This window comes from Entelurus aequoreus, linkage group LG05, assembly GCF_033978785.1.
Source record: "Entelurus aequoreus isolate RoL-2023_Sb linkage group LG05, RoL_Eaeq_v1.1, whole genome shotgun sequence".
NCBI lineage: Eukaryota > Metazoa > Chordata > Actinopteri > Syngnathiformes > Syngnathidae > Entelurus > Entelurus aequoreus.
Window position 1 is genome coordinate 88,243,711 of NC_084735.1, and position 12,500 is coordinate 88,256,210.

Below are 12,500 nucleotides of genomic sequence, written 5' to 3' on the forward strand. Positions count from 1 at the left end.
TCTCCCACACCTCCACCTGTATCTGCCACACCTCCACCTGTATCTGCCACACCTCCACCTGTATCTGCCAGACTCCACCTGTATCTCCCACACCTCCACCTGTATCTCCCACACTTCCACCTGTATCTGCCCCACCTCCACCTGTATCTCCCACACTTCCACCTGTATCTGCCACACCTCCACCTGTATCTCCCACACCGCCACCTGTATCAGCCACACCTCCACCTGTATCTCCCACACCTCCACCTGTATCTCCCACACTTCCACCTGTATCAGCCACACCTCCACCTGTATCTGCCACACCTCCACCTGTATCTGCCACACCTCCACCTGTATCTCCCACACCTCCACCTGTATCTCCCACACCTCCACCTGTATCTGCCACACCTCCACCTGTATCTGCCACACCTCCACCTGTATCTGCCACACCTCCACCTGTATCTGCCACACCTCCACCTGTATCTGCCACACCTCCACCTTGCCACACCTCCACCTGTATCTCCCACACCTCCACCTGTATCTGCCACACCTCCACCTGTATCTCCCACACCTCCACCTGTATCTCCCACACCTCCACCTCTATCTCCCACACCTCCACCTCTATCTGCCACACCTCCACCTGTATCTCCCACACCTCCACCTGTATCTCCCACACCTCCACCTGTATCTGCCACACCTCCACCTGTATCTGCCACACCTCCACCTGTATCTGCCACACCTCCACCTGTATATGCCACACCTCCACCTGTATCTCCCACACCTCCACCTGTATCTCCCACACCTCCACCTGTATCTGCCACACCTCCACCTGTATCTGCCACACCTCCACCTGTATCTGCCACACCTCCACCTGTATCTTCCACACCTCCACCTGTATCTGCCAGACTCCACCTGTATCTCCCACACCTCCACCTGTATCTGCCAGACTCCACCTGTATCTCCCACACCTCCACCTGTATCTGCCACACCTCCACCTGTATCTCCCACACCTCCCCCTGTATCTGCCACACCTCCACCTGTATCTGCCACACCTCCACCTGTATCTGCCAGACTCCACCTGTATCTCCCACACCTCCACCTGTATCTGCCAGACTCCACCTGTATCTCCCACACCTCCACCTGTATCTGCCACACCTCCACCTGTATCTCCCACACCTCCACCTGTATCTGCCACACCACCTGTATCTGCCACACCTCCACCTGTATCTGCCACACCTCCACCTGTATCTGCCACACCTCCACCTGTATCTGCCACACCTCCACCTGTATCTCCCACACCTCCACCTGTATCTGCCACACCTCCACCTGTATCTGCCACACCACCTGTATCTGCCACACCTCCACCTGTATCTCCCACACCTCCACCTGTATCTGCCACACCTCCACCTGTATCTGCCACACCTCCACCTGTATCTGCCACACCTCCACCTGTATCTCCCACACCTCCACCTGTATCTGCCACACCTCCACCTGTATCTGCCACACCTCCACCTGTATCTGCCACACCTCCACCTGTATCTCCCACACCTCCACCTGTATCTGCCACACCTCCACCTGTATCTGCCACACCTCCACCTGTATCTGCCACACCTCCACCTGTATCTGCCACACCTCCACCTGTATCTCCCACACCTCCACCTGTATCTGCCACACCTCCACCTGTATCTGCCACACCTCCACCTGTATCTGCCACACCTCCACCTGTATCTGCCAGACTCCACCTGTATCTCCCACACCTCCACCTGTATCTGCCACACCTCCACCTGTATCTGCCACACCTCCACCTGTATCTGCCACACCTCCACCTGTATCTCCCACCACACCTCCCCCTGTATCTGCCACACCTCCACCTGTATCTGCCAGACTCCACCTGTATCTCCCACACCTCCACCTGTATCTGCCAGACTCCACCTGTATCTCCCACACCTCCACCTGTATCTGCCACACCTCCACCTGTATATGCCACACCTCCACCTGTATCTCCCACACCTCCACCTGTATCTCCCACACCTCCACCTGTATCTGCCACACCTCCACCTGTATCTGCCACACCTCCACCTGTATCTGCCACACCTCCACCTGTATCTGCCAGACTCCACCTGTATCTCCCACACCTCCACCTGTATCTGCCACACCTCCACCTGTATCTCCCACCACACCTCCCCCTGTATCTGCCACACCTCCCCCTGTATCTGCCACACCTCCACCTGTATCTGCCACACCTCCACCTGTATCTGCCAGACTCCACCTGTATCTCCCACACCTCCACCTGTATCTGCCAGACTCCACCTGTATCTCCCACACCTCCACCTGTATCTGCCACACCTCCACCTGTATCTCCCACACCTCCACCTGTATCTGCCACACCTCCACCTGTATCTGCCACACCACCTGTATCTGCCACACCTCCACCTGTATCTGCCACACCTCCACCTGTATCTGCCACACCTCCACCTGTATCTGCCACACCTCCACCTGTATCTGCCACACCTCCACCTGTATCTCCCACACCTCCACCTGTATCTGCCACACCTCCACCTGTATCTGCCACACCACCTGTATCTGCCACACCTCCACCTGTATCTCCCACACCTCCACCTGTATCTGCCACACCTCCACCTGTATCTGCCACACCTCCACCTGTATCTGCCACACCTCCACCTGTATCTCCCACACCTCCACCTGTATCTGCCACACCTCCACCTGTATCTGCCACACCTCCACCTGTATCTGCCACACCACCTGTATCTCCCACACCTCCACCTGTATCTGCCACACCTCCACCTGTATCTGCCACACCTCCACCTGTATCTGCCACACCTCCACCTGTATCTGCCACACCTCCACCTGTATCTCCCACACCTCCACCTGTATCTGCCACACCTCCACCTGTATCTGCCACACCTCCACCTGTATCTGCCACACCTCCACCTGTATCTGCCAGACTCCACCTGTATCTCCCACACCTCCACCTGTATCTGCCACACCTCCACCTGTATCTGCCACACCTCCACCTGTATCTGCCACACCTCCACCTGTATCTCCCACACCTCCACCTGTATCTGCCACACCTCCACCTGTATCTGCCACACCTCCACCTGTATCTCCCACACCTCCACCTGTATCTGCCACACCACCTGTATCTCCCACACCTCCACCTGTATCTGCCACACCTCCACCTGTATCTGCCACACCTCCACCTGTATCTGCCACACCTCCACCTGTATCTCCCACACCTCCACCTGTATCTGCCACACCTCCACCTGTATCTGCCACACCTCCACCTGTATCTGCCACACCTCCACCTGTATCTGCCACACCTCCACCTGTATCTCCCACACCTCCACCTGTATCTGCCACACCTCCACCTGTATCTGCCACACCTCCACCTGTATCTGCCACACCTCCACCTGTATCTCCCACCACACCTCCCCCTGTATCTGCCACACCTCCACCTGTATCTGCCAGACTCCACCTGTATCTCCCACACCTCCACCTGTATCTGCCAGACTCCACCTGTATCTCCCACACCTCCACCTGTATCTGCCACACCTCCACCTGTATCTCCCACACCTCCACCTGTATCTCCCACACCTCCACCTGTATCTGCCACACCTCCACCTGTATCTGCCACACCTCCACCTGTATCTGCCAGACTCCACCTGTATCTCCCACACCTCCACCTGTATCTCCCACACTTCCACCTGTATCTGCCCCACCTCCACCTGTATCTCCCACACTTCCACCTGTATCTGCCACACCTCCACCTGTATCTCCCACACCGCCACCTGTATCAGCCACACCTCCACCTGTATCTCCCACACCTCCACCTGTATCTCCCACACTTCCACCTGTATCAGCCACACCTCCACCTGTATCTGCCACACCTCCACCTGTATCTGCCACACCTCCACCTGTATCTCCCACACCTCCACCTGTATCTCCCACACCTCCACCTGTATCTGCCACACCTCCACCTGTATCTGCCACACCTCCACCTGTATCTGCCACACCTCCACCTGTATCTGCCACACCTCCACCTGTATCTGCCACACCTCCACCTTGCCACACCTCCACCTGTATCTCCCACACCTCCACCTGTATCTGCCACACCTCCACCTGTATCTCCCACACCTCCACCTGTATCTCCCACACCTCCACCTCTATCTCCCACACCTCCACCTCTATCTGCCACACCTCCACCTGTATCTCCCACACCTCCACCTGTATCTCCCACACCTCCACCTGTATCTGCCACACCTCCACCTGTATCTGCCACACCTCCACCTGTATCTGCCACACCTCCACCTGTATATGCCACACCTCCACCTGTATCTCCCACACCTCCACCTGTATCTCCCACACCTCCACCTGTATCTGCCACACCTCCACCTGTATCTGCCACACCTCCACCTGTATCTGCCACACCTCCACCTGTATCTTCCACACCTCCACCTGTATCTGCCAGACTCCACCTGTATCTCCCACACCTCCACCTGTATCTGCCAGACTCCACCTGTATCTCCCACACCTCCACCTGTATCTGCCACACCTCCACCTGTATCTCCCACACCTCCCCCTGTATCTGCCACACCTCCACCTGTATCTGCCACACCTCCACCTGTATCTGCCAGACTCCACCTGTATCTCCCACACCTCCACCTGTATCTGCCAGACTCCACCTGTATCTCCCACACCTCCACCTGTATCTGCCACACCTCCACCTGTATCTCCCACACCTCCACCTGTATCTGCCACACCACCTGTATCTGCCACACCTCCACCTGTATCTGCCACACCTCCACCTGTATCTGCCACACCTCCACCTGTATCTGCCACACCTCCACCTGTATCTCCCACACCTCCACCTGTATCTGCCACACCTCCACCTGTATCTGCCACACCACCTGTATCTGCCACACCTCCACCTGTATCTCCCACACCTCCACCTGTATCTGCCACACCTCCACCTGTATCTGCCACACCTCCACCTGTATCTGCCACACCTCCACCTGTATCTCCCACACCTCCACCTGTATCTGCCACACCTCCACCTGTATCTGCCACACCTCCACCTGTATCTGCCACACCTCCACCTGTATCTCCCACACCTCCACCTGTATCTGCCACACCTCCACCTGTATCTGCCACACCTCCACCTGTATCTGCCACACCTCCACCTGTATCTGCCACACCTCCACCTGTATCTCCCACACCTCCACCTGTATCTGCCACACCTCCACCTGTATCTGCCACACCTCCACCTGTATCTGCCACACCTCCACCTGTATCTGCCAGACTCCACCTGTATCTCCCACACCTCCACCTGTATCTGCCACACCTCCACCTGTATCTGCCACACCTCCACCTGTATCTGCCACACCTCCACCTGTATCTCCCACCACACCTCCCCCTGTATCTGCCACACCTCCACCTGTATCTGCCAGACTCCACCTGTATCTCCCACACCTCCACCTGTATCTGCCAGACTCCACCTGTATCTCCCACACCTCCACCTGTATCTGCCACACCTCCACCTGTATCTCCCACACCTCCACCTGTATCTCCCACACCTCCACCTGTATCTGCCACACCTCCACCTGTATCTGCCACACCTCCACCTGTATCTGCCAGACTCCACCTGTATCTCCCACACCTCCACCTGTATCTCCCACACTTCCACCTGTATCTGCCACACCTCCACCTGTATCTCCCACACCTCCACCTGTATCTGCCACACCTCCACCTGTATCTCCCACACCGCCACCTGTATCTGCCAGACTCCACCTGTATCTCCCACACCTCCACCTGTATCTCCCACACTTCCACCTGTATCAGCCACACCTCCACCTGTATCTGCCCCACCTCCACCTGTATCTCCCACACTTCCACCTGTATCTGCCACACCTCCACCTGTATCTCCCACACCTCCACCTGTATCTCCCACACCTCCACCTGTATCTGCCACACCTCCACCTGTATCTGCCACACCTCCACCTGTATCTGCCACACCTCCACCTTGCCACACCTCCACCTTGCCACACCTCCACCTGTATCTGCCACACCTCCACCTGTATCTCCCACACCTCCACCTGTATCTGCCACACCTCCACCTGTATCTGCCACACCTCCACCTGTATCTCCCACACCTCCACCTGTATCTCCCACACCTCCACCTGTATCTCCCACACCTCCACCTGTATCTGCCACACCTCCACCTGTATCTGCCACACCTCCACCTGTATCTGCCACACCTCCACCTGTATATGCCACACCTCCACCTGTATCTCCCACACCTCCACCTGTATCTCCCACACCTCCACCTGTATCTGCCACACCTCCACCTGTATCTGCCACACCTCCACCTGTATCTTCCACACCTCCACCTGTATCTGCCAGACTCCACCTGTATCTCCCACACCTCCACCTGTATCTGCCACACCTCCACCTGTATCTGCCACACCTCCACCTGTATCTGCCACACCTCCACCTGTATCTCCCACCACACCTCCACCTGTATCTGCCACACCTCCCCCTGTATCTGCCACACCTCCACCTGTATCTGCCACACCTCCACCTGTATCTGCCAGACTCCACCTGTATCTCCCACACCTCCACCTGTATCTGCCAGACTCCACCTGTATCTCCCACACCTCCACCTGTATCTGCCACACCTCCACCTGTATCTCCCACACCTCCACCTGTATCTGCCACACCTCCACCTGTATCTCCCACACCTCCACCTGTATCTCCCACACTTCCACCTGTATCAGCCACAGCTCCACCTGTATCTGCCCCACCTCCACCTGTATCTCCCACACTTCCACCTGTATCTGCCACACCTCCACCTGTATCTCCCACACCTCCACCTGTATCTCCCACACCTCCACCTGTATCTCCCACACCTCCACCTGTATCTGCCACACCTCCACCTGTATCTCCCACACCTCCACCTGTATCTGCCAGACTCCACCTGTATCTCCCACACTTCCACCTGTATCAGCCACACCTCCACCTGTATCTCCCACACTTCCACCTGTATCTGCCACACCTCCACCTGTATCTGCCACACCTCCACCTGTATCAGCCACACCTCCACCTGTATCTCCCACACTTCCACCTGTATCTGCCACACCTCCACCTGTATCTGCCACACCTCCACCTGTATCTGCCACACCTCCACCTGTATCTGCCACACCTCCACCTGTATCTGCCACACCTCCCCCTGTATCTGCCACACCTCCCCCTGTATCTGCCACACCTCCCCCTGTATCTGCCACACCTCCACCTGTATCTGCCACACCTCCCCCTGTATCTGCCACACCTCCCCCTGTATCTGCCACACCTCCACCTGTATCTGCCAGACTCCACCTGTATCTCCCACACCTCCACCTGTATCTGCCAGACTCCACCTGTATCTCCCACACCTCCACCTGTATCTCCCACACCTCCACCTGTATCTGCCACACCTCCACCTGTATCTCCCACACCTCCACCTGTATCTGCCACACCTCCACCTGTATCTCCCACACCTCCACCTGTATCTCCCACACCTCCACCTGTATCTGCCAGACTCCACCTGTATCTCCCACACCTCCACCTGTATCTCCCACACCTCCACCTGTATCTCCCACACCTCCACCTGTATCTCCCACACCTCCACCTGTATCTGCCACACCTCCACCTGTATCTCCCACACCTCCACCTGTATCTGCCACACCTCCACCTGTATCTCCCACACCTGTATAGACCTCCTCCTCCTGATGGTGCAGTGTAGACACCAAGTACCCTGCACACACACACACACACACACACTGTCTGACTGTGTGTGTGTGTGTGTGTGTGTGTGTGTGTGTGTGTGTGTGTGTGTGTGTGTGTGTGTGTGTGTGTGTGTGTGTGTGTGTGTGTGTGTGTGTGTGTGTGTGTGTGTGTGCAGCACGTCCAATTGTTGACTCAGATCCACCTGCTGACTTCACCTGTGGACCAACTTCAGAGTGAAGCTGAAACCACCAGACACTACCTGGTAACACACACACACACACACACACACACACACACACACACACACACACGCACACGTGGTTGTCATGACGACGTGTCTGCCAGTTTGAGTTGGAGATGTTGGCGCAAAGAGGCGAGATGATGACGTCATCGCTCGGCCCCGCCCCCAGCAGCGCCTTCAGAGCATCCAACCTGCAGGGGGCGCTGGTGCTGCTGGACGAGCTCCGCCCACTTCCTGTCACCTGCCCAGCACGCCCACACACACCTGATGCTCGCGGCCAAGGTACCACCCTCATGCCCCCACCGCTTCTGGCACCCCACTCACCGTGTGTGTGTGTGTGTGTGTGTGTGTGTGTGTGTGTGTGTTCGTGCGTGCGTGTGTGTGTCAGTGCGCTCCTTCCCCGTCATGCCCGCCCACCTGGCGTGGATCTTTGCCACGCGTCCAGTCTTCCTCTACCCTCAACTCCTGCCAGGTGTCAGTCTGGATCCTGCTCTCTACTGCCCCCGCAGGACTGCTGCCTTCACTGCAGCAGAGGACTGGTACACACACACACACACACACACACACACACACACACACACACACACACACACACACAGTGCTGAACAGTGTTGTGTTGTCAGCTTGCTGGTGCTGGGTCTGAGGAACATGGAGGGGTCATGTGACCCCACCCGGCTGGTGTCGGACCACCTGCTGGGCAAAGGTGTGGCTCAGGTGAGACGCAGGATCCTGCAGTGCTGCAGACCTGGCACCCCCAACAACATGGTCAAGGTAAACACACACACACACATGTGTGTAAAGGTGTGTGTAAAGGTGTGTGTGTGTGTGTGTAGGCCTTCAGGTACCAGCGTGTGCTGCGGGTCATGCCGCCCACCTGTCGTCATGGTGACACTTCAGAGCAGCGCCCCCCAGTGGAGAGGGACTTGAACATCATGCCTCTGTGGTTGCAGGTAAGACACACACACACACACACACACACACACACACACACATACACACACACACTCTCATGTCTAATGTTCTTGGCCCCTCCCAGAGGAGTCTTCCGGTTGTCACGGCAACCGCCCAACAAAATGGCTACCCTCCCCGCTGCCCCCCAAATCTGGAGTTCCGGCGTGTGGGTTTTGTTCGCCGTGTGTCGACCAATCAGAAGGGACCAGTTGGGGGAAGCGAGACTCCTCCCCCTCCCAAGTGCCCCGCCCACACCGACAAGCCGACAAGCGACCAGGCGGAGCTTGTCTCGTCAGGACCCCCAGAAAGCTCCGCCTCTCGGTGCCTGAAGGTATGTGATGAATATTCATGAGGGTGTTTCCCGGCTGAGTTGCCTTCAATGCCAGCAGGAATTGTGGGCGTCGTCTCCCATGGCAGTTTCTGCCAAGAATGTTTGCACGGGCGCCAACGGAGAAAGACTCGTCACCTGGACCCGGTGAGGCCACGCCCACACCTCACATGCCAATGTACAGGAAGTGGACCTGTGTGACTTCCTGTTTTTCAGCCAAGCAGACCGCGCCATCCTGACTGCGTGCCAGCGGCAAGGAGCCAGTCCCGGAACCTTCCGCCAAGTCTCCGCCCAGCTGGGAAACAAGAGCGCCCAACAGGTAAAAAAAGGGGGCGGGGCAAAGTTCGCTTGCATTTTCAGCCTCTCTCCGTTGCAGGTGCGTCTTCGTTTCCACCAGCTGGTTAACCTGTTCCACTCGGCTACCTGCCAGGAACCAGAACCAGAACCTTGCTGACATTCTGCCGGTCTTTGAAGAAGCAAAGAATCCTCTGAAAAATTCACATTGAATTGAAAATAAAGTTTGATGCTTTTAAAATATTCTTTATTGAAATAAAAAGTTGCTGACATCGTTCAGTCTGTGTGCTCGTGCTTCGGACTCAACGTGACCCTCCAGGTGTGCTTCGGACTCAACGTGACCCTCCAGGTGTGCTTCGGACTCAACGTGACCCTCCAGGTGTGCTTCGGACTCAACGTGACCCTCCAGGTGCGCTTCGGACTCAACGTGACCCTCCAGGTGCGCTTCGGACTCCAGATGACCCTCCAGGTGTGCTTCGGACCCAACGTGACCCTCCAGGTGCGCTTCGGACTGCAGGTGACCCTCCAGGTGCGCTTCGGACTGCAGGTGACCCTCCAGGTGCGCTTCGGACTGCAGGTGACCTTCCAGGTGCGCTTGGGACTCCAGATGTGTCCTCAGCAGGACCCGGTTGGACCACAGTCCTGGTGTTGCGGTGGAAGAGGGACTCACGGCGCCGCGTGCAGGGACTGGCGGCCAGCACGGCACAGAAGCCGTAGGGGGTGGCGACCTTGTCCACGTGCATCAGCGACATGGCCGCACGCGTGGTGGCGTCCGTGTCATAGTCCAAGCGGTCCTCGGTGTCCCGGCCAGGAAGAAGAAACCGAGGCAGGCGAAGTGGAACTTCGGGTGTCGGCTGCCGGTCCGGACTGGTCAGACCCAAACGTTGGCCACGGTGGTCCGAGGAGAGGACACGAGGCGGGACAAAGAAGTCCGGGACTCGTTGCGGGGTCAGAACCAGCGAGCGCAGAGGTCTGGACTTGAGTCTGGACATGGTGGACCAAGTGTCTCCAAGAGTCAGCTGAGCTCCTTGTAGACCTCCAAGGTGCAGCTGAAGCTCATGCACCTGACGAGCACACCTGCTGGGGGCGGGGCATGGAGCAAACAGGAAGCTGTCAAAGTAAGTGTCATGGCGGCAGCTTTTCTACAAAGTCTTTTACTGTGGTGACAAAGAGCAGGAAGTCAGAAACCTCCACAATAAGAGTTCCAAAAAACAAACAGCTAAAACCCCAGTGCATTGTGGGAAAAGGTCAGTCGCTGTCGGAGCCCACAGCAGACGAGCCTTTCCTCTTCCTCTTGGGCGCTTTGGGCTTGGAGTCTTCCTCCTCCTGCGGCACAGACAGGAAGTGACATCACAGGCCATGATGTTGATGTGTGCGGGTCATACCGAGGCGCTGCTGGAGGCGCTCTCCTCCTCGTTGGTGGGCGGAGCCACGCCCTTCCTGGAGCGAGGCGAGGTGGCCGCCGCTTTACGCCGAGACTTCAAAGGCTTGGCCTGCGAGTCCTCGTACTCCTCCGCCAACGCAAACAACTCACTGAACCTGCGGGAGGAAGTGATGTCATCGTCTGTGTGCGTGTGTGTGTGTGTACACGTGTGTGTGTTTATACACGTGTGTGTGTACACGTGTGTGTGTGTATACACGTGTGTGTGTGTATACAAGTGTGTGTGTACACATGTGTGTGTGTGTGTACACGTGTGTGTGTGTATACATGTGTGTGTGTGTATACAAGTGTGTGTGTACACATGTGTGTGTGTGTGTGTGTATACAGGTGTGTGTGTGTATACAAGTGTGTGTATACACGTGTGTGTGTGTGTGTGTGTGTACCTCATCTTGTGCACTTCATCACAACTGGCCTGAACGTGCTGCAGAGCCTGAAGGATCGGAGTCTGGCTGAAAACTGACCACACAATCAATACGTCATCAATCAATCAATACATCCATCCATCAATCAATCAATACATCCACCCATCCATCCATTAATACATCCACCCATGAATCCAACCACCCATGAATCCAACCACCCATCCATCCATGAATCCAACCACCCATCCATCCATGAATCCAACCACCCATCCATCCATGAATCCAACCACCCATCCATCCATGAATCCGTCCACCCATCCATCCATGAATCCAACCACCCATCCATCCATGAATCCGTCCACCCATCCATCCATGAATCCAACCACCCATCCATCCATGAATCCAACCACCCATCCATCCATGAATCCATCCACCCATGAATCCAACCACCCATCCACCCATGAATCCAACCACCCATCCATCCATGAATCCAACCACCCATCCATCCATGAATCCAACCACCCATGAATCCAACCACCCATCCATCCATGAATCCAACCACCCATCCATCCATGAATCCATCCACCCATCCATCCATGAATCCGTCCACCCATCCATCCATGAATCCAACCACCCATCCACCCATGAATCCAACCACCCATCCATCCATGAATCCAACCACCCATCCATCCATGAATCCAACCACCCATGAATCCAACCACCCATCCATCCATGAATCCAACCACCCATCCATCCATGAATCCGTCCACCCATCCATCCATGAATCCGTCCACCCATCCATCCATGAATCCAACCACCCATCCACCCATGAATCCAACCACCCATCCATCCATGAATCCAACCACCCATCCATCCATGAATCCAACCACCCATGAATCCAACCACCCATCCATCCATGAATCCAACCACCCATCCATCCATGAATCCGTCCACCCATCCATCCATGAATCCAACCACCCATCCATCCATGAATCCGTCCACCCATCCATCCATGAATCCGTCCACCCATCCATCCATGAATCCAAACACCCATCCACCCATGAATCCAACCACCCATCCATCCATGAATCCAACCACCCATCCATCCATGAATCCGTCCAC

General features: G+C 56.3%; 3 protein-coding genes across 8 annotated transcripts in view; 1 reads left to right on the forward strand and 2 right to left on the reverse strand.

Annotated features, from left to right (window-relative positions):
• LOC133651252 (GON-4-like protein) overlaps positions 1 to 9,844 on the forward strand; it is a 23,197-nt gene extending 13,353 nt beyond the window's left edge. For 2 of the 3 annotated variants that reach the window (XM_062049318.1, XM_062049316.1), the window contains exons 14-22: positions 7,937 to 8,023; positions 8,107 to 8,284; positions 8,391 to 8,541; positions 8,626 to 8,773; positions 8,836 to 8,952; positions 9,039 to 9,284; positions 9,340 to 9,428; positions 9,498 to 9,600; positions 9,658 to 9,844. In XM_062049318.1, coding sequence (XP_061905302.1) covers positions 7,937 to 8,023; positions 8,107 to 8,284; positions 8,391 to 8,541; positions 8,626 to 8,773; positions 8,836 to 8,952; positions 9,039 to 9,284; positions 9,340 to 9,428; positions 9,498 to 9,600; positions 9,658 to 9,735 — 1,197 coding nt within the window. In that variant the 3' untranslated portion in view covers positions 9,736 to 9,844. The remainder of the gene's footprint in view (positions 1 to 7,936; positions 8,024 to 8,106; positions 8,285 to 8,390; positions 8,542 to 8,625; positions 8,774 to 8,835; positions 8,953 to 9,038; positions 9,285 to 9,339; positions 9,429 to 9,497; positions 9,601 to 9,657) is intronic. The other variant, XM_062049319.1, reaches the window with a different exon arrangement.
• LOC133651254 (C2 calcium-dependent domain-containing protein 4C-like) lies at positions 9,800 to 10,567 on the reverse strand. Its single transcript, XM_062049322.1, has 2 exons — positions 10,093 to 10,567; positions 9,800 to 10,062 (listed from the first exon to the last, which is right to left on the reverse strand). Exons 1-2 carry the CDS (start codon positions 10,565 to 10,567, stop codon positions 9,998 to 10,000), a joined length of 540 nt encoding a protein of 179 aa, XP_061905306.1. The 3' UTR covers positions 9,800 to 9,997.
• Positions 10,566 to 12,500, reverse strand: part of LOC133651251 (integrator complex subunit 3) — a 17,127-nt gene continuing 15,192 nt past the window's right edge. For 3 of the 4 annotated variants that reach the window (XM_062049314.1, XM_062049313.1, XM_062049312.1), the window contains 3 exons: positions 11,400 to 11,472; positions 10,961 to 11,114; positions 10,566 to 10,901 (listed from right to left, as the gene is read on the reverse strand). In XM_062049314.1, coding sequence (XP_061905298.1) covers positions 10,824 to 10,901; positions 10,961 to 11,114; positions 11,400 to 11,472 — 305 coding nt within the window. In that variant the 3' untranslated portion in view covers positions 10,566 to 10,823. The remainder of the gene's footprint in view (positions 10,902 to 10,960; positions 11,115 to 11,399; positions 11,473 to 12,500) is intronic. The other variant, XM_062049315.1, reaches the window with a different exon arrangement.

Bases quoted from the DNA above. Each gene is read 5' to 3' on its own strand.
- LOC133651254 (XM_062049322.1), bottom strand. From the start codon at position 10,567: ATGTCCAGACTCAAGTCCAGACCTCTGCGCTCGCTGGTTCTGACCCCG. The intron at 10,063-10,092 runs CTGCAGTCCGAA...CTGGAGGGTCAC, and splicing joins AAGCGCACCTGGAGGGTCAC to GTTGGGTCCGAAGCACACCT.